Below are 22,687 nucleotides of genomic sequence, written 5' to 3' on the forward strand. Positions count from 1 at the left end.
GTCTAAAGACGCCCGCTCAGATCTAGAGAGCTCGTGCCGGCCGTTTTTTTACTACGGCCGGCCCGGAGGTGGTTAAAAAAACAAAAACAAAACCTCAGGGAAACAAAAAAAGCTCTTATATCCACGGAGATTAAGGGAGAAAAAGGCCCAGGTTAGGGTAAAAGGTTAGGATAAGCTTCACAATTATACGTAAAATACATACTCAACACAAATGCACTTTATTTTCCTTTTACAGCCATTTTTATTTGAGTTTGGGATACAGTGAGGAAGATTAAAAATCTGTGTTAGATTTAAATTTTTGTCTTTGACCTCACTGGAGAGATTTTCCTTTGCCTTTCTGACACCCATACAAGAAATGTGGGGTGTGGTTGTCCCCGGGACAAGAAGGTACACATAGGAATTATAAGGAAAAGTCACCAATAGAGACACATACAGCAACAAAAAACATCTACCAGACTCTACAAATCCACACTGAATTCAAAATACAAGGTTTAGCCTGAAGTTTGTAATATGCAACATCCTTCTTTACCCTTCATTATTATGCATTTTATTAAAAAAACTCACAAGCTGGTTTATGAGAACAATAAATATAGTGCTTTATATCCAGCATTTCAAAACTCATGGGGAACATACAGTGATATTGATTTTGATACATGCAATTTAATTAATCCCCACCAGCAACCCTAGTGTTTGAACAAATGTCTGTTATGTGACAAATGCTTTGACTTGGTTAAGTCACGTACCCAGACTCCAGTCTAGCAGATGTCATTTTATACCCATAAGCAGTTACTTTTATTTATATTGTTATGCTGTTCTCTGCGTACATAAAATCTGCTACACAATATTGTTTCTTTGCGTGAAAGTCAATACCACAGACACTATAAATAAAGTAAAATCAGAGAAACAGAAGACGCAGGTTACCAGGAATAATTTTTGTATGTTGCATGGTGAGCCTTAATAAAAAAGAATGCATCACCAGCCATCAACAGTGCAAATAATAATGCATTTATTCCTAAATTTAGGATAGTAGGTGGGGCCATTCATATCAATTCCTTTTTGCATATTATGGGCAAACTGTTAATCCAACACAGATACATATTATAAGACAGCAAGTTATTCCAAATGGAATAAAGTGGTTTTAGGCTTGGACAACAGCAATGCACTGTATAATAACCATGGGCTCTATAAAGCAAGAATTTGGGAACATGAGACAGGTTATGGTAAGGTGGACCAAAAGAAACCAAAGATTATGCATGCACAGTTGACCCAGGAAAAAAAAAAGGAATGAAATGCATTGCTCCGCCCACTTTTCTAAAATGAGTAACAGGAATTTTGATGTACCAAACATTTTTTTCTTAGAGTTCATTAAAGGGACACAATGTGAAATAATTTTGAGACACTGGGTTATGCTGCTGCTTTTAGGAGATTAAACACTGGCAAACACAGCTGCAAGACAGCATAGTAAAACCCCTCCCACTCCCAGCATGCTTCAGATTTGGGGAAAAGAAATAGTAGGAGTGGAGCATAAGAACGGAAGAGTAGGACTTGTGTCCTTTAATGAACTCCAAGAAAATGTTTTGGGGATTTTGAGTTAAAAATACCATTGTCTTAATAATTAATTAAGGGAAAAAGAGTGAAGTCATTTTGAGACTCAGACGTCTAAGAGCAGAGTCCAAATGGGGAGAGGGGGAAGAGGGGGAAGGAGTGGGCAACACAGCAAACAAAGCAAAGCACTCACAGGCCCTCAAGTAACAAGCAGTTAAGAGATTGGGCTCAACACAGCTTGCAGAGCCACTTGAAGAACCTTATGACTGAAGTTGGCATAAGATGAGGCCTAAACATCCACCTAGTAAAATACACATGTGAACACAAGACCAGGTGGCAGCCTTGCAAATCTGAAAAACAGATGCCTGTTGCTGAAAAGCCCATGAAGCACTAACTGGTCCAGGTGGACTGTGCCTTCACAGGGAAAAATGGAACCTTGTCCTTAAAGTGACATTAAACTCTCAGATTTTTTAACATAAAACAATACTGTAATGTGTGCCTTACTGTAATCCATGGTTGTTTCCCTTCTCTTTGCTGCGCTTCCTTTTAAATCTGTATCTGTTCTCATGCTCTGCAGAACTTCTGATTTGCAGCAGACTGCCTTGTCTCAGGAATGGATACACGGTGTCTGTGTATCCATTTGCATAGGCTTGTAATCTGATCCAGCACTACAGGAAGAGGCCCTGAGCTGAAAAGGGAAGTTCTGTACAGCATGAGAAGACATGAGGATTTAAAAGGAAGAGCAGCAAAGAGAAGGGAAACAACCATGGATTACAGTAAGGCACACATTACAGTATTGGTTTAGGTTAAAACATCTGAGGGTTTAATGTCACTTTAACCCTATAAGCTTGAATTATGAGATGTTGGGGGTGATTTACTAACCTAAAACGCACGCACGCACCAGGTGCGTGTGATTTTAACACAGCAAAGCGTATTTATCAACCAAAAAGTCTCTAAAAGCATATTTCCACTAATGCCATATATGGAAAAATCTGCTGCTTCACAGTTTAGACAAAAATGGTTAGCTCATGCATTTACATTCCTGCATTCATCAACGCAAGCAACACAATGTAGAGCTAATTTACACAACATCACCTTGCAATTCAGGGCAGGGCTTTGCACAACACACCTGCTGGGTGTGTACACACTAAAAAGGTGTTTAGATTCCACCCATAGATCATGCTGGGAGGGAACACACTACAGAGGTGTATACATGTTTGTGGTGTGTTTATAAGGTTAGTAAATCAACCCCGTTGAGTCTACCTAGAAAAAGTGGAATGAGAGTCAGGCTGTCCCCTATGGGGACCCTCAGGAATGATGAAAAGGGGGTCAATCTCTCTAAAGTAAGCTGTAGTTGAGAGATAGACTTGAAACAGTGCATATCGCATAAAGACAGTGGAGGGAAATGTTCTTAGTATGTCCTTAGTATGTCTAGGAGCAGGACAGAGAAGGACACAGAGTGATGAGTAGACCATTGAACATCCCTGATAGGTTCAAAGAGTGGTTTCTGAAGGACCAACAGAATCATGTTGATATTGCACTGTCAGATGTACAGTAGGAACAATGTGAGTGAGACTCTGTACAAATGCCTTTTTCAAGAAGTGAGAGGCACCCAGTCTTTGAAAGGGAACAGCTAGGGCTGACATTTGACCCTTGATGGTACTGGCATTTAACAGCCATTAAATCCAGGTATCAAGAAACAGGGTAGCAAATAAGCCCTTGGGATAGAAAATCCAGACAATCTGGAAGGGCCCAGGGAGAGACTGCGAGGAGTCAGATGAGGCTGGAGTACCACATCCACTTCCAACAGTTTGGTGTGACACAAATCACTGGAATGCCCTCCATCTCGATCCTATAGAGCAGGTAAGGAAGGAGCTTTAAAAGAAGGAAAGGCATTGATCAGGTTAATTGATCCCACAGGTTCACCAGAGAAGCCACTTCAATAGCTAGAGGATCCCTGGACCTAGGGGCAAACTTACACAGCGTGTTGTTGAACCTGAAAACCAGGAAGTCCACATCATTACTCATCTGTGAAAGGTATCTTGAAAGATACCATGCCTGGAGTGTTTCAGGTTTCCCCTTGATGGCCGACATTGTCCTACTAAATCGTGAGACAAGTCTCTTGTACCAAACAAGTCTCCAGGACTTCTCCACAGTCCACCGGACTGGCATTTGTTATAAGAACCTTTTAGATCAGTGGAAGTATTTCCCAACTCTAGGGCTAAACTCACAGGCCACTAGGCCATGCCTAGCCTGGTTTTGAGGTCAAGATGAATGTGATGAGCCAGAGAGTGTGCCTTCATGTCTCACACAGTCAGGACATTGAGTTACAGAGTCCAAACATAGGAGCAGAGAGTTTGGAGTTTTTCCTGCAGAAGAAAAAAAAAACCTGGCCAAGGCTATTTCTAGGATTAGGCCTAAAAACTCCAAGCGATGAGTCAGTGTTCAGTGCCGATTCCTTGAGGTTCAGGATACAGTCTGTTGGACATTGATTGCTAGTGTCTGTACCAACTGTTCCCCAGGAGAAGGTCATAAAGATATCGAATTATGGAAATGACCAGTGAGTGAAGCAAGGCAAGTACAGGGGCTAGCACCTTGGTGAAGTCCTGAAATTCCATGGGCAGACCAAAAGTACAACAAGCTGGTAACACAGTTAACATTGGTAAACCAACAAGATGGGGGCTTGCAAGTAGGTATCATTGATGTCCACCAAGGCCTGAAGGTTGCTCAGATGGAGAAAAAGCAATGATTAACCTTGAAGATTTCCATTTAGAATTTTAGTACCCAAAGGAAGGTGTTGAGAATCTTTAGATCCAGTATGGGGCAAATGACCCATTTTACCTTGGGCATGGTGAAATGGTTTAGGTAGAAACCCTGGGACCTCTCCTTTCCTGGAACAATGGCTATGACCTTTTGAGAAAGAAGCTGCACCAGAGCAGCGTATAAGTGGTCATTGCGGGGATGTTGGCAGGTTTGATAGCATGAAGCAGGACAGAGGCAAAGTTCAAAACTCTAATTTGTATACCCGGATACACTGGTAAGTAAGGTGGGCTTCCTAACTGTTAGGAGGACTTACTTGCAGATGCTAAGTGATTCAGGATTTTGTATATTTTGTACGACTCAGACCTGACAGTCATTAAGTTTACAGATGGAGTGGGCCAACACAGGAATGTAACTGATGGAGACACGTGGAATTCGGAAATGACACATTTATAACAAGATGTTGCTACTCGGAGACGGCAGTTGAAATTTGTCAAGGAGATATTTTTAAATGGAAAGGAGATTATCATTTTAATGAGAGCGGTCAACATCTATCAAATTAGCAGCTGTTTCATATCTTTACTAGAAGACCCTTGATGTCACGGTCAAATGCTCCATCTTTGGGTGGTGTGTAATCTAGGTGGTGCACGTTTTTCTTTTGTGTATAGATAGCTAGTAGACATGTACATACAATCAGTGATACCAACACATTTAAACAGTATACTAATAATGGTATTCCTTTTTAATAAGACTTTGTAAGGGACCCTCTTTATATCTTCACCTGGGCAAACTAATGTCAAAGCTGCTGATGCCCGTGAGATGCCCCTACCAACAGATGCAACAGCATGGCCCACATATGGCATAATCTAAAAGACCAAAACATAAAGTGCTTAAGTGTAACCTTCTGACTGCATGGATGGTGAAAAAAATCATCTATGATCACATACATGGAGAGTAACAGAGAACACAGAATGTTGTCCCATTTTAGATTATCTACAGTTCAAAAATAGATTATTATTCAGATTGCTTCAAATCTCCTAGGAAGGGTCCCTACTTGAAGGGTTGCTCTATATTAGGGATTGCTCATGGCAATTTTGTTCATATGGCCTTGGTTCCCTGGACGTCTTCTTCACCCTGTTGTGATACTTTGTCTTTCCCTAGTCTTGACACCCTCCCTCTTATCTTCCTCCTTAATCTTCTCTACCCCTCATTCATCTTCCACCCCCTACCATTTTTTTCACCTGTTTTAATGTCTTTCTTGCTCTCCTTTCCTCCTTTTACTTTCATTACTTTCATTGAGCTGCTCCCAGAGGCTACATTGGTATTGACCATGACTCCACTCACTTTATCTGTTCACATATTGATTACTGAAAGAGTCAGCATTCTGTGTTTCACATACTGCCCATCAAGTCATAGTTTTAAGTGGATGTATGCTGATATATCGTGCTTGCGGATAGCGGACTCATAGCTTGTTCCAGTTTTATCATTTTACTTGAAATTCTTTAATGAAAATCTTATGTGCCAAAAAACCCCATACAAAATAGCTTATTATGCTATGATAAGCCAGGTACGAATGTGCTTCATAAGCCAATATCTGTTGTTGGCCAGTAAACACAACAAAAAATTTTTTTCTTACATGGTTCAGCAGATTCCATATTGTAAAGGTTAAAGTCCACCCCATGTATAAAAAAATAACTCAGCTGAGAAACAGCTGGGAAATAATGTAATTAGATTATAAATATATCCATGACTAGAAAACAATAGTCATTTCCAAGAACAGAACAGCTTTAAAAATATAACCCACATGTTTTTCTTACCTGTTCATATCATCTAGACTGTCAGCAGCAAAGTAGAAGCTTTTAATCTTCGGATGGCAAGCTTTAAATGCACTAGAAGAACAAAATAATACACAAATATTAAATATATTTTATACAATGCCTAGGCGAGTGTGTGAATACAACATGAAACAAACTATATGTGAATCCTCAACTACATAGGCATATGGTAATACATTTTAGACTACACAGTGGCCATACTAGGATTAGTTTTTAATAAAACTTTTTTTTACCTTTCTCCAAGCTTCTTTTGTACTGTACAGTTATGTACAATCATGTGTCTGCACAGCATTTTTACCTGTTCTCTTCCAGATCGCAGGGGGGTTGCGGAGCTCATTATGTCATTCACACAGGGAAACTCTACTAGCTCACAGAAGTTGACAACGGCTCCCAGATGGAGCCTTGCTTTAAATCTGCAATGCAGGACAAGGCGGGGAGCAGGACGATGGGCATGGAGGTTAAAGAAGAGCTCCAGGCAGTTACACTGTGAGGGTAGCCCCACATTTAGTTTACTAATTTGTATTGAGATTATAGTCCATCATGGGAGCGAGCTTGGGGCAGTAGCTACTTCACAACACACAGGGACTGTGGGGAACAAAAGTAGCCATCCTGCAGAAGGAAGGTCTGTCAGCATCAATCCAGAGATGATTTGAGGATCTACAGCAGAGTGGTGCACAAATAAACTAAATTTTTGTTAACAGTTAAGGTACTTGACTGTATTTTTAAGATTTAATTACTGAGTTTAGTGTCACTTGAAGCGGATGCAGTAAGGTACTTGCTGCAAAGTTTAAACTGCCAAGTAAAATCAACAATTCAGATTAAGCCTGAACAATGAACCAGGCTGTTGACAAATGAACATGTCCCACTGCCATCGTTATGCTTAAATGGCAGTAGCTGAAGGCAGCCAAAAGCTGAACATAGGTAGGATTTCACATGTTTACACATTACATTATTGATAGGGCAGATGGGCATCCATCTTTTTGAGACCAAAACAATATCATTTGGTCTGGAGAAAATCACTACACTGGTGGCACTCACTCTGAACCCCCTCCCTTTTTTTGCCCATTAGTTTACTCCTGTCCCAAATCTGTTATAGTGCAGGCACTTCTGCAGCCAGTCTAATTTCACTTTCAGCAGGTGTGGAGCAATGCAGTTCATAACACGAACACAAAGTTTTACAACTTTTGAAGGAACTAAAATGTGCTTTTATGCATGCTTGGAGTTGTCATTTCATAGTTAGCCAACATGAATCATTTATTGAAAGAAGTCAACTTGTCAAAGGACCATTCTACTGGAGTTTAATATTGTGAATAACTGCACTCTCAGCACTTTTATCAAACATGATGATGACATTTACTATCCTTATTCTGGAACCTTAGGTGCTAAATGTCAACAGTATGAACAAATGAACAGTTTACAGTGCTACACGAAACACAGTCTGGTAGAACCCAATGCTTGGATAGCACTGCAGGAAAATACCAACTTAAAACAGTATCTATCCATTTTGCAGTAAAGGTAGCACAATATATGACCATGTAAAACAGCAACACTGTTTTAATAACACCTAGAGCATAGCAATTTACTACAACATGCCATAAAATTATGATATGAAAGAAAATCCAGGCTACAAACTTGCAAAGGAAAAACAGAAGTGTATGTAATTTTAAAATATATTTACAGCCAGTATGTATTTTCGGATAGGTTTTTTTTTTTTTTCCGTTTCTAGCTGTGTTCACTTAGGGATATTTTCATTGACTTGCTGTCCTTCAGAGAATAGGAAGGGACAACAAATTTCTACAAGGGGAAATCTTCTCTTAGACAAGTGGAGAGGGTGAATCTCCTCCTTCCAATGGGCACACATTCTTGTTGTCTGCTGTAGAAGAATGCTTATTGGTTGCCCTTCCAACCTTAGAATTTTTCAGAATCAGTGGGGACCATAATATTAGGAATAAACTGTTTAATCCCAAAACTGTATTGAGAACCCGGGACACAACCAGAGTTTAGAAGAGAAGGGGTTAAATCTTAGAATTTTCAAGGGATATTTCACTGTGAGAGTAGTGAAAGTTTGGAATTCCCTCCCGGAGGCAGCGGCAGCGGTATCTGCTGATATTATTGATAAATTCAAGAAACTACTGGAGGTGTTTCTTCTTTCGCAGAACCTACAGGGATATGGGAAGTTCTAAAGCCAGATATACTCGCATACATAGGTAAAACTTGATGGACCTGGGTCTTTATTCAACCTTACATACTATGTTAGAAATTAAACAATCCGTATTGACTTAAAACAGTTCGTTCTTAAATGTTTATTTTTAAGTCTCAGTTATTCTACTGTCATACCAGTACAAGATGATCCCTGATTGGCTGATATGGGTTACCGCAGTAAAAGGCTAATTATAGCTTATTTAAAATTAAAAAGAAAATTGCAATTGAGTGTTACGAATTATGCTTAAAGCAGAAATATCAGATATAAAATAGCACTGGTTAACCTAGCTATGTATTTAAAAAAAAAAGTATTAGACAGTATCTGAACCTCCCTTAGTTCCACTGAGTGGGCATCAGACCAGGAGAGGAAGGAGCAGCACTGTAAACGAATAAGGCCATACTACATTGCATACTGCTTAGCATGGTGGCAAATAGGAGGCGAGTGCACAGGTTTGACGTCTTCAGCGAGTTGCTGTTTCTTCACTATCTAATCACAGGCTGGGGTGGTTCTTAAACAAACTATACTGTATGGTAGAAGAAAAAAGTGAAGGCCTCGCTGCACTTTCTGACAAGGATATCTTGATTCAAAAATTTGGCCCAGAGAATTACACATTTTTAAGCACGTTACACCATACAACTGTGTTTGTCTGCAATTCTTTATAAATAAGGTCTCACTATTTAAGGTCTAAATGGATTTGAAGGCTAGCCTTGGAGATCTAAATAGCTTTGTCATTACAAATTACAGGGCTGTTTTTGTTTAGTCTGAAGGTTCTTTCTATTTAACTGAATTTGTTTCACCTTTGTAAATGACGCTCAATAATTCTTAGGGGCCTATTTATGTTCTTTTCCTGTCAGGAAGGCAGAACCAGAGTCCATGCTTAGCGGTTTGCGCATGCCCCCGGTTTTGCCTATAGAGCTTTGCCGGGCTCTGCGTCTTTGCGTGGACGTGCATTGCTGCATGCACCAATGTGTAACTCAACCTCTGGCACCCTTAGGGCTATTTAGGCTGTGAGGGTCACTCCTCCTGTGCTGTGTGATTGTCAGCTATACACGTGTTCCTAAATTCCTGTATTTCAATCTGTCTACCTGACCCAGCTTGTCTTGACCTCCCAATGCTCACCGCTGTGTTCCTGATGCCAGCTTCTGCCTTGCACCTCGTACGGCATTGCCCGCACATTGCCGACTTCAACCTGTCCCTGACTACTTTCCTGCCTTTCGTCTTGGTACCTCGCTGCCTGCCTGTTTACAACTCTGCCTGCCAGGACCACGGATTGCCTAAAGACCTGTTCCCAAAGTGCTTCTCTTCTGTGCCTGCACCGAAGACTGTTGCCTGGCAGAGTCATAATCATCCGGCACTCATGCCCCTCTGCGACCCTGTACTTCATTTAGGCGCTCTGGGACCAGAGTGGCAAGGTGAGGCCGCCCTTGTCACATCAGATTCCCCAAAGGTATGTGACACTTTCTTCTCAATGGACACATTCACCATTCTGAGATACCTATGGGTACAACATAACACAATCTATTCTATTATTTAATCATGTAACAGACATGTTTACTTACAATTTCTTGCGGCACTCACTGGCACGATCTATTTTAAATTCTGGTAGACTAATAAATCCTTCAGCTTTTTCTTCCTAAAAATGTACAAATAATTAAAAATATATATTAGTTACAACAATGCCATAATAACCAATTTAACTATGTTAAACAATCATAACCTCATCTGATTGGAATGTTACAGATCTCAGCAAAAACTCTGGTCAGCAGATTTGGAGATCAATCAAGAGGCCATGATGGATTTTCCAGTTGACAGACTTGCGCTTCCCAAACAATAGGAAAGTATGAAGCTGGGATTGTTTCATGAGTGCACAGAATTGCACAATCTTGCACATATAAATTTTAAGCACGTCTAAATAAATACCAATACAATGATAAGAATCACTCAGGTTACCAGCTAACTCATAGAATGCAACTCCCCATTCTTAGTTTTTTTTCCCACAAAGTTACATTTTAAAGCACAACTACAGCCAAACATTTTTTAATTTGAGATTGGATGAAGTTTACAACCTCAATGCCTGAGAGCAATATTGACCTGACAAAGGTTTTAATTCTCCCTAACATTACTAATAAACAAGCTTTTACATCTGTTGGGAAGCTTTCCCTTTATTTCCTGTCCTGGAGACACATGACAATAGGACAGGAATAAAAAGAATATGGGAGCAATGGTGACAGAGAGAGTCATCAAAAAAACAATTCTATCCAAACGTAACAAAAATATGTTTCTGTCAGACATGGGATTGGGTCCACATCACATATGAGTGTCTCTAATTTTTTTTAGCATTTAAAGAAAACTATCCCAGAATTGGGGCAATCATTTTTTTTCTTAAGTTTATGGGTTTATTGTTTATATGCAATCCGTTTTATTTTTACAAATACCATTTTACACAATGTTCACATATGCAGGATTAATTGAGCAATATGGTTTTACTAACAGCACAGTAGATGCTGTTTGCAGTCTGTCTCCATCGTCATTTGAAACCTCAGAAAGAGCAATTTGTGCATGGACAGTTAAGCAGTCACTTCTCTTACATATTCCCCTGCTTAAGTCAGTTGGCACTATGATCATTACTTTTTCCAGAAAAGCTACAGTCTGTATGACATGAGAAAGTGCATAGAGCTCCATCTGCTGGCTGTAAATAAGAATACTATCTAGCCATTTCCAATATTTAATATTTACCCATTAAACAATATACACAACAACATTTTTTTCCATTTTTTTTTTTATTCATGACCATAATAAACATATATGCAAAATCAATATACAAGTGCTTCCACTAACATTCTAACTTTTCAGGATCTAGCTTTTAGGGTAATGTTAGGATTCTAGTGCAGTTTCAGAAATATTACAGTCATGCCATACTAAAATTATTTAGCAATAGTATTTCAATGGCGTACCCTAAAGGCTACTGTTACTGCAGTGATCACATAACCAAAGAGTTTAACTCCATCTTTAATGTGTTAAAGTGGCCTTGTAGAAGCCATCAAGAGTCTTGCTTTCCTTTTCCCATATTGCACTAGGAGAATGAAGCCAGCTCTGATTAATTGCTCGGAGGAATGCAGACTGTCAGAGATCATATTTGTCTTCAGGCACATAAATGAAACTCTGATGTTACACCGCTCCGTACCCCTTATATGAAACTCAAATATTTATCCAGGTGTAATAGTAATAAAAATGACTTGTTTTGAATCTTTTTAAGTGAATAATTCAAAGAAATATGACTAGTTAGTGGTTTAAGTGGCTTCTTTTAGCTCTCCTAAATTGTTGTCATGTTAGGCCCAGGTTCACGTGATCTCGTCATACAGTTATGTTTGGCAAGCAGATTCCAGCTAGTCTACAGCTCAAAAAGCTCCATATGTCAGGGTATAAAGAAGAAAGTGAGATCTTTCTCAAAATAAATGCCTAAAACTGAGCAAATTAGATATTAGTTTGGCCCGTGTTTCAAGAATACCTTTAATGAGATGCGTATATCTTTATCTTTTCCTCTGCGCCTTCTCAAATGGTAATTGCTTAGCTGTCATGATAGTCTCTGGCTTCACTACCGAGAGTTTCTGACCCTGAGCAAAAATGAAGTCAGAACACTCAATCTGCATAGATGACTGGTAAATATATATGTGTCATGATAGACAGCCAGCGTTTTTAGATGGGGTTGAAATGTCAATGTAGGTATTTCTCTCACTTCAAAAAGCATAGGTAAAGGTTAGAACTTCTGCCAGATTTTTAATGCCGCATGTGACTCTGATGGGGCGATCTAGCCTCACTATTTATCATCTGAGCAGTCCAAAACTTTAGATTTGTCAGAGGCAATTGTCTGGATGGAGTTGTAATTGAGAATTATGGGTACACTTTTTTTTGCATTTTTAGTTTCCTTATGATACAGCATTGTAATGTACTCCTGTAATCAATAATGCACCATAAGCTTAAAAGTAGATGTAATATGCTGTGGGTGGAGCGAAGCTCTGTGCTGATTAGAGATCCCAACAATACTGTCTGGATTCTCCTCTGCCATTGAGTGACAGCAGCTTGTAGGAGTTGCTGCACATTCATGAGAACCTGTGCAGATGCAGCTCATGGCGCATCCTATCAGAGTTTATTTAGGTCAGGTCACAGGTCTATATACTCTTGTACATCCATCCTGCAGTTGGTCTTTCATTCCCCCTCTCCGCCAAACTGTTGTCTCTAGACAATACATATACTACATCGACACTAAGACAGTCAGTTCACTAAACTTCCCTCCCCTCTGCTGTCCTGGGACATACAAAGAGAAGAAGAGATAAGGACAGAAGAGTGGAGGAGAGGGGGGACGAGGACAAAGCTGAACTGACAGGTCTTAGTGCCAATGTAGTATGTGTATTGGCTGGAGAGAGCAGCATGGAGGAGAGAGAGAGGAGGGGGAACGAAAGACAAACTGCAGGATGGATGTGCAAATGTTAACTCTGATACGATGTGCCCTGTCTCATGAACCTGCAGCAGCTCCTACAAGCTGCTGTCACTCGATGGGAGGAGGAGGATCTTGACAATATTGTCTCAGCACAGAGCTTAGCCCTGCCCACAGTATATTACACTGAATTGTAAGCTTATGGTGCATTTTTGATTACAGGAGTACATTGCAACATTGTATAATAAGGAAACTAAAAATGTAAAAAAAAAAAGTGTACCCCATAGTTCTCTTGAGTGTTGGATGGCTAAAAATGCAACCTGAAGCTATGTACAGACATCCGGGAAAAGCAGTCAACTAATCATACAAGCATTAAATATGATTAGTGCAAATGTTCCCTGCAATAAAAAGAACACTCCAAGGGTTGCTATGGTTGCAAGGAAGCAACATTTACATTTTTTGACAGCTTTAAACCACCATAGTGGGCTGCAGAGTAACATGGAAATTTGTTTAAACATGTGTAGAATTCTGTGTGTTACATACCTTTTTAGTTAAAGATGATATTTCTTTAAATCAGACTCTGGTGAATTTTCATTGAAAACTATTTTGCCATAAACAAATGAGGAAATTGGATTGTATGAAAAGATTGTGATGAGTGGCTGCCTTCATATAGATAATGATGAACATTATCAATGATGTAAGTGTGAGAATTTATCTGCATTAACAGGCAAGTTTTTTTTATTTGTTCTTTACAGTAACAGTGTTGTTCATCAGATGTTCATACATCTGCATCTCGATCTACAATATAATATCTTGTTGTATTTTATTGTTAGTCAGATTTTTTTGTATCTCGATTTTACATGCAACCACCTTACAATCTACGAAGAATATTACTCTTGAACAATATGAATATTAACTGTTTATGTCTGTATAAGTATCATTCATTTTCTTGCACTGCATTCACACCACCTAATAATTATTTCATTTGACATTTTGTCTCACGTATTTGTCCATACTGAAATGCTCAAGACAAGAAATCCCATTTATTTTTGAAAGCTTCATCTGGTTTAATTGCTCCATAGTTTGGAAATCTCCCCCCGGATTTAAGTAAAATGATTACCCACATGCCAATATAGTATTGTATCAATATTCTTTTATTTCATAATGTTGTATTCTTTCATTTGTGGCTTGTTTTTTTTTTAACTACAAGCTCGAATTGTATATTTTAATTAGTGTCCTTTTTTCCCCACTGGCACAAAGATACAATTTATAGAAAAAAAAAAGAGGTCACAATGTTGCTATTAAGCTAGTTATATGGAATTCACTGATGCCGTGTGAAATTATGCTTATGTAAGTGTGTATATTATAATGCCCAGCCAGTCATTCTCCTTTAACTGTCATTGCACACATTCATACAGTGCAGAAAGCATGTCAGAACTGGGTAAATGTATTGAAAATTGTACTGTAGTGCCGCAGTGCCTTTTAGATTGCAATCAATACCAGATAATAGTAAGAATCTACAGGGAGAAGGAAGGGAACATATGAATCACGAGAAATGCGTAGGCAGATATGAGAACAAGTGAAACAGATGAGGAAGGATTTGGCTAGCAGCAAATGGAAGCTTTATCCAATGTTAGGTTTTTATAATTTTGGTTGCATCGGTGCACAAATTCAGGGATAAATGTTATGGCATCACTTCCCTAACTGGCCCATAGGCCATAGCCTCTTTTTTGGCTACATTAAGGCTCCATTCACACAGCACAACTTAAAAATATTTACAAATTGCAGCTTATCTTTTAAGATGCCCAATTCTGAAAACTGCAGGACTGAGAAATCCTGCTTCATTCTAATCGTTTAAGGGGGCAGGGGAGTTTTTTTGTTGTTATGCCAAATGACCCTATCTGTACTATAATGGCAGATTTAATCATCAGTCTGTCCTATCAAAGGGTTAAAGATCTCAAGTCATTTTCTGGTAATGCAATTTTTTTTTTAAAACTGTCCCTCTGTCTGTCTGCCCCCCGACATATATTCTAACCACTAGAAGCTTTCTGTAGTGTCCTATGTGTAATCCTGCTCTGAAAACAGTAAGAACGGCAACATATTTTTGAGTATGCTGTATGTGATTTTTTTTTTATTGCAAAAGTGGAAAAAAACATTAAAGCAGATATCCAGAACTTTCATAAGTTAACCCTTGCTGGTTTAACTGATGGTTTTGGTCTATGGAAAGGAATAAACAGAATACACTCACCTGATCCTTGATTCTGTGGCAGAGACCGCTCACCTCTCTCCCCCTCCACTTCAGCTCTAGTATGTCCCTCTGCATCCTTGCATCTAATACACAAGAATGGACTTTGCGTAGACATGACGACATCAGTTGGGCTTAGAATGCTGGAACCCGGGGAGAAGAGGCTGCGGGGACTAATCTAGCAGCCAGGCAAGAATGAGGATCAGGTAATTATATTTGCGCCCCTAGACCAAAACGAGCAGTTAACCCTTGCAGTGCAGAGGTCGTCCCACTGCAAGGGTTAACATTTGAAAATCCTGCAGTTCCTCTTTGAGGTTTGGAAAGAATGGTTAAGACCCCAGGCAGGTTTTTTTCTGTCGGTGTCCTGTCAAAGATTTCCCTTCACTTCCTGTCCAAGAGATGGCTGGAAGTAAAAGCAAATCTCTCCAATGCAAAAGGATATCCCCTCTTACAGTTGTTACCAGAATAGATTAACCGATTGGAAGATTTCACCTCACCACAAAATCTTTCGATTTCCCACCACTTTCTGTACTTGTGAAAATAGTCACCAGGTCAAATAGAGAGGCTGAACCTCCCAGCAGGGATACAGCAATAATCCATTCCTTCTCCATCCAAAACCTAAAAAAATGCTTTGGGTTTCTATACACTTTAAAAGGGATTAAAAAAAGAACTCCAGGAATTTTTATTAACCCTTGCAGTGGGGCTTCCCCCATACTGCAAGGGTTAAGTGGTCGTTTGTGTCTAGAGACAAAAATAACAAAGATATATTCACCCGAAGCTCTGAGCCAGCCGTCACATCGCTCGCTCCAGCCAGTTCGTCTCCTCCTCCAGTGCAGCAAATTAATTCCTCCTCAGCATCCTCATGTCTATACACTGTGTATGGAACATGATGATTTACAAGACCTTGGATCACTGCAGATGAAAGGAAAGGACCTTTTAAAAAGAAGCTGGCTCAGAGCTTTGGGTGAGTATAACTTTGTTATTTTTGTGCCTGGACACAAATAAGTGCGTAACTCTGGGATTGCCCCACTACAAAAGGTTAATAAAACAATTTCTGGAGTTCTTCTTTAAGATCTCGGTTTGTCCCCCAAACTGGAGCTGAAGGGTGCTTTAAAGGCTTCAAAGAAAGCTGCTTATACACACTGCTCTGATACAAGTTGTGGTGCATACATGTACAACATTTCACACTCTCCTGAGCTCTGCAGTTAGGCATCAATATATCAATAGTCTAACCATCACCTGATCCCTTGGCACGATCAGATGGCAGAAATTATGGTGCCAGTACATGAGAATTAATAAATATTAGAGGAATCTTAATCTTTTCAAAATGGAGCCAATTGTTTTACCTCCTCGTTGGAATACCAATAAAGGGAGGCATCCTTTAAAATAAACCAGTATTTTTTCCACTTCTGTGAGAAATAGCTCTTTGCATCTTTCTTCTTCCATAGCCATCCCTCACAATCACCACGACCCAAGTCCTTACATGAAATGCGCCTTTTACTTTTCCCAGGAACGGGACCTTGAAGACAAGCACAATGCAGAAAGATGAATCATGACTTTCAAGCATTACAAAGATTAACCTTTCTATAGTACTCCTAATGCTGTGCCATGAGAACAAACCCAAGTGAAACAACCAAAGAATATATAAATATTTTTAAAAAAGCATCCCTGACAAGGTAATGCCTGCATAGTAAAACTTGTAATACAACAGGTTGGGTATTGAGGGTATCAGTATGTGTTGATGACTACAATCAAGTACATATGCTGCAAGAAATAAATTTAAACCGGCATAAACAAACAGCCTGCTGTGGAGAAAATAAACATATACATGACACAGATTACTGTAAACCACACACTGAAAGTGTAATCTATGTTTGTTTTGTAAGAACAACATTGTGTATTTATGAGGAAGATGGAAGATCAAAAGCAGGCCTGTTTTTCTCTCTCTGCAGTAGTGGAAAAAATGTCCTCGAGCCGTTTTCGTCTTGGGAGGCTGCAATTTACTGGGGGAGTATAGACTGCTATAGGAAAGCTATGCTTACCTACTGTGGGTACCAGATATCCTACTGGTGACCTGTGGAGTTGAACAGGAGACAAGGATGCATCTTACACTGCACTAATTCACATACATTTTTATGGAAGTATGTTTAAACACCTATTTTTCCCAGATAGGTCAAAGTAGGGAGCCTATAGTGATGGGCCAAACACCCCCCTGTTCAGTTCGAATTCGAACTTCAGAACATGAAAAAAGTTCAAATTCAAACTCATACTCAATTCTAGTCTATGGGACTAGAACTTTGAAAATCAATTGACCCCAGGAGATTCAAAAGTTTAAATTTTTTTTTTTTTAAATCATACCGCCAGGGAGGTTAAGGGAAATAATAAAAGCAATTACTTTAAAATATCATGCCTGGGTGGGTCCCCTTAAACTGCCTGTAAAGTGGCGCATCTCTACGATGTATAGAACCTGCTGCAGCAAAAAGTGACATTTATAAAGAAAAAAATGACAATGTTAGGAGGGACCCCATTGAAAGAAAAAAAGGCGTGGAGTCCCCCCTAAAATTCCATACCAGACCCTTGATCCAAGCACAGGCCTGGCAGGGCAGGAAAGGGGGGACGGACGAGCACTGGGAGGGTGCTTTTCCAGGTTCGCCCCTGGAAAAGCACCTGGTCCCCATGCTTATGGTGACAAGGGCCTCTTTTCCACAAGCCCTGGGGCGCGGGTTGCGGGCAGGGGGCTTATTCACATCAAGTTACCCCTAAAGGGGCACCCAGATGCGCCCCCCCCCCTTGTGAATGAGTAAGGGATACTTGTAGCCCTACCCATTCACAAAAGGGTTAAATAAAAGTTTTTGTTTTTTTTTATAAAGAGACCAGACTGAAAAAATCCTTTAATTGAAAAAAAACACGTTTTTGACAAGTCTTTTATTGTAAAAAAAAAACAAACAAAAAAAAACCAACCCAAACGTAATGCAGCGTCAATCACGACGTCCAGCGTTGTCCACGATGATGACAACAACTCGACGAAATAAAAAATAAAAATAGTCCCGTCCGCTCACGACGAACTACCGCCGCAGAATAGCATTTTGAAAGATACAAGCAACATATAAACAATAGGGCGGAGCTAGCAGCGACAGCTAGCTCTGCCCAACATTTTGCAGTTGGACGGTATCTGAACTCACGCTTGACTCGAACATTGAGCCCATCCCTAAAGCCCATCATAAACACTCTGCAAAGTCTATATTCCAGTTGAAAACCTTACAGCAGCCTTTCTCATCCAAGGTTGTCTGGCATCCTAGGGTGTCTTCTGCCTTCCTCAGGGGTGACCTTAACATTTTCACACAGTTGTAGGCAAACTTCTGATGTGAAGGGGTGACTCTGGTGTGAAAGGGGGCTCCTTCTGTGAAAGGGGGGATTTTTTTTATGTTTTTGCATGAGGTCCCCCTTGAAATCCATAAAATCCCCCTGTCTGGTAGAAGAGTCTGGTATAAATTTTGGAGGGGGTCAAGCATTTTTTCAGACTTGGGTTCCTTGATATTTTGCTTTTATTTAAAGGGTGGTGTTATTGAAAAAAGGTTGAGCAATGCTGCCTTACAGTATTTAACCATTTGTAAACCGAATGGTTGGAGTGACCCGACAGGAGACAGTTTTTTAAAGTGTCCTGACAAAATGTTTTCTCTTAGTTTTAGATAGGATGGGAAAGTATTGGGTCCCTTGTCAGGCCGTAGACAGAAAGTGAGGGGAATGCACCAATAGCAAGACAGGCATTGTGTCATATTACATCACTTCTACCATACTTAATACATTTACAACACATTCTAATGACAATCTTAATTTTTGTGCCATCCTCATGCATGTAACTTCCTTGAACCATGTGGAAAAGTTTGAATTTCTGTATTTAGTCAATTTTCCTTAGCATGTCATGGCTGAAGAAATCTCCACCCAACAAAAAAAACAGCTACCAGGATTTACTATTTCCCCTTGTGGATGACACTGCCAGTCAGTATAATGTAGTGAACTGCATGTGCACAGAGTGTATAAATGGTATTGGGTTGCAAGTGAGGGAATGAAGCAAAAATGGTATGTTAGTGAAAAACCGAGATCATGGCTTTATTGCTGTGGGGGAAGTTTACACTCCCCTTTTGTCCTGGTGACATCAGAAAGCTTGGGTAAATATGTATTGTAGAGTCAAAGCAATAATTTTGCCACATTATAGATCACTGGTTCGGCCTCATCTTGAGTATTCTGTTCAATTTTGGTCACCAATCCACAGAAAGGATGTCCTTGAACTAGAGAGAGTTCAGGTAAGGGCAACTAAGTTAAGGGGCTGGGAGGACAAAAGCTAGGAGGCAAGGTTGCTAAATTTAAACTTGTTCATGCTGTAAGTGAGGTTATTAAGGGGGACATGATTTTGATGTACAAAATGTTTAATGGTAATACCAATATCAGCAATAGACTTTTTACCGTAAACGCCCTAAGAAAAGACTAGAGGCCACCAACTAAAATTGGAGAAGAAAAAAGGATTTAATCACAAAGGGACATATGGGCTTATTTTCTGTTAAGAGTGTAAAATTGTGGAACTCTTCCATAAGCAGTGGTTTTAGCAGGGAGTATTGAATCATTCAAAAATCATTTAGAAACCTCCCTCAGAGACCACACAGGGACTCATATATACACATGCATACACTAAACACACACAAAGGTTGAACTTGATGGACATGCACATGCATTGCCGTGTGTCATAATGCAATGTGGTGCCTTGCATATAATATTTGTGATGCATCTGATTTTCATGGTCTAATTTTGGGGCATTGAGAGCCCATTTATTTCAATAAGCTGCCTTACTACAACACTCTGTAAAAAAACCCTAACTGTATATAACAGCCCTTCATTTTGAACACTATCCACTTTTTAAGCAGACAAGAGTTGATGTATCATTTGCCATACCATACAGAGTCCATGATATTGGTACAAATATATTTTCATTGCAAAGACTAACTGTGCTACTGAAACATTTGATAATCTGGAGTTTAAACAACCATCTCTGAAAGATCTCTAAAAAATTAGTTGTAGACTTACAAACATAGGTTTAATATAGTTACTACTGCCTACCGCATGAAATGCAATATTTAAAACATAACCCTTTGGTGTCCTTGAATCATCATATCCAGCTGCTATTCCAAATGTAATTAGCTTCACAAGAACTTTTATCCCACAAATTTAGAATTAAATATTACCTTTATTCCTTTTCTTGGATTTGTGTTGTAGAGATGACTGCTGGAACGTCTGTAAATAGAAATACCAGCATGAGAACATGGCACATATGTTGACTTTGCAGTATACAAAAACTCCTTCAGTGTGCCTGATAAAAAAACAATAAAAGCTAATTTAGTTGTTGCCATGGTGTTATTACAGACTGACAGCTTTTTACAACAGTGTTGCAGTGCAATATCACATGCATGTTAACAAGTAGTTTTCTGTGGTAAGCCAAAAAAGAAGAAGAAAAGATGGGGCTTTGAAAGGGTCTACTAACTAATGCCAGGGAGTATGGTTCAACATAATGTCAAAAAATTCATCAATATAATAAAATTCATTTTTAATAGAGAAAATACATGATTGACAAGGTAAATAAAACATCTCATATTCAATTTAAAACATCACTACATGAACGGCATGTCACCTCTATGGAAATCACACAGATTAATATGCATAATAGCAATAATTCATCGTTTCTATATTAATAAGTTTTCTGTGCACTAACTAGAGATGTAAAATTTCTGGAAATTTTTCAGCCATGAGAAAAAAAAAACATTTTTCCCCTTGTTTTTTCCCCCTGAAAAAAATGGAAGTTTTCGGAAAAAAATTGAAAAAAAATTCAGTGTGGAGTATTTTTACAAATTGAAAGTCATTTTGTTACACTAGGAACGTTAAATGCAGTGTATATAAAAGTATTATGCTTGAAATAAAAGTACAGCTTATTCAGTAAATAAACTAAATTTGCTTTTTAAAATTGTTTTTTCTATTACAAATGGAACAACAAGGACGGTACATGTTAATAACATTTCAACTATACATGAGAACAGGTATCCACCCCTTTCCCTCAAAAGCAACAAAACAAGCAAGAACATATTTGCAAATGGCAGCTTTGCTCTCAGCAGAAGTTGCACTGTGGAAATGTTTCCAAACTCTAGATGTTGGTCTCACCATTTTACTGAGAAGAGGAAAAAAGCAATTGACACACTGGAAGTAAGGAGATTAAGGGGGGATATGATTTTCTTGTACAAGATGTTCAATGGAAATAGCTACTTCAACAATAAACCCTTTACGGTTAAACCCATAAGAAAGACTAGAGGCCACCACCTAAAACTAGTGGAGAAAAAATGTAACCACAAGGAGCGTAGGGGCTTCTTCACAGTAAGAGCAGTCAGGGTATTGAACTCGCTGCCACAAGCAGTGATTTCAGCTAAGAGTATTGAATCGTTCAAAAAGCATTTGGACAATTTTCTCAGAGACCGCAACATACACGGGTACAGGTACTCTTAAGAAGAAGATGAATCATGGGCTCATCCACAGTCATACACATGTAGATTCACATGCATACACGCTTTAGGTTGGACTTGATGGATCTGTGTCTTTTTTCAACCTCAAATACTATGTAACTATGACTGACCAGACTATAGGTAAACATTATACTGTGATGGTGTAGAACATTATTAAAGATAAACTATTTTGTCAGACAAATGTACCCTCTTACCTGTCAATTAAGGACTGAGAGGACAAACTATCATCTACTATCATACCAACAATCATCCAACTGTAGGAAGTACAGGATAACTAAACTTGCGCCTCTCCTCTGCAGTGCCCCTAGTGGCAGAAAATGCATATTTCTTTTTGAGTTTGAGAACTGCATTGAGAAGTACAGTGTTATTTGAATTGTATTCCAGGATTTGCTTCTTGTCAGATGAGAGAATGTGCAATAATTTAAGACTTTACATAAAGTCTCAGAAATCTTCCATCAAGGTCTTAATGTTATATAGATGGAATACCATGTCAAAGATGTATCATTGTAAAAGAACATATTCCACACTCCTTTTTTTATTTCAATTTTTCCAGAAAAACGGCTTTGGAAAAAAAGAAAAAAAAAACTGTTTATCCCCAATTTTTTGGGTATTTTTCCAGCCCTTCCCATCTCTAGCGCTAACACTCACTGGAGGGAATTTATCAAAACTGGAGCAGACAGAGTCTGGAGCAGTTGCCCATTGCAATCAATTAGCTTCTGTCTTGTGTTTGTTCAGTTAAGCTTTAAAAAAGATAGATGCTGACGCACAGCCGCTCCAGATATTGTCTGCTCCAGGTTTAATAAATTCCCCTCACTGAGTTTAGGCAGCCCAACACTTTAAAATGGGATGCCAATGCACAGTAACTCACATGAAAAAAAAAATAGAAAGAAACCTTTTTTTTCCCTCAACACAGTCCAACACAATGCACAGGCGTTGTGGTGAATTTGCAAAGTGCGATGAATTGCCATCCATAATTAACAACAATGCAACACATATCACAGTCAATTGTGCGCCACCATGCATTGCAATAACACGTTTTACTGTGTGGTACCACAACGCATAGGTATAGAGCCAGCCTAAAAAAAAAACTATACACATTTTAAA

The 22,687-nt window shown here is 39.2% G+C and overlaps 1 protein-coding gene across 9 annotated transcripts in view; it reads right to left on the reverse strand.

The window, feature by feature from the left end:
* CNKSR2 (connector enhancer of kinase suppressor of Ras 2) overlaps positions 1–22,687 on the reverse strand; it is a 284,331-nt gene that overhangs the window by 49,484 nt on the left and 212,160 nt on the right. For all 9 annotated transcript variants that reach the window (XM_018562440.1, XM_018562438.1, XM_018562437.1 and 6 more), the window contains 4 exons: positions 20,261–20,309; positions 16,370–16,542; positions 9,903–9,976; positions 6,123–6,194 (listed from right to left, as the gene is read on the reverse strand). In XM_018562440.1, the coding sequence (XP_018417942.1) occupies positions 6,123–6,194; positions 9,903–9,976; positions 16,370–16,542; positions 20,261–20,309 (368 nt within the window). The remainder of the gene's footprint in view (positions 1–6,122; positions 6,195–9,902; positions 9,977–16,369; positions 16,543–20,260; positions 20,310–22,687) is intronic.

Source organism: Nanorana parkeri, unplaced genomic scaffold, assembly GCF_000935625.1.
Source record: "Nanorana parkeri isolate BGI_ZX_2015 unplaced genomic scaffold, ASM93562v1 scaffold577, whole genome shotgun sequence".
Lineage (NCBI taxonomy): Eukaryota > Metazoa > Chordata > Amphibia > Anura > Dicroglossidae > Nanorana > Nanorana parkeri.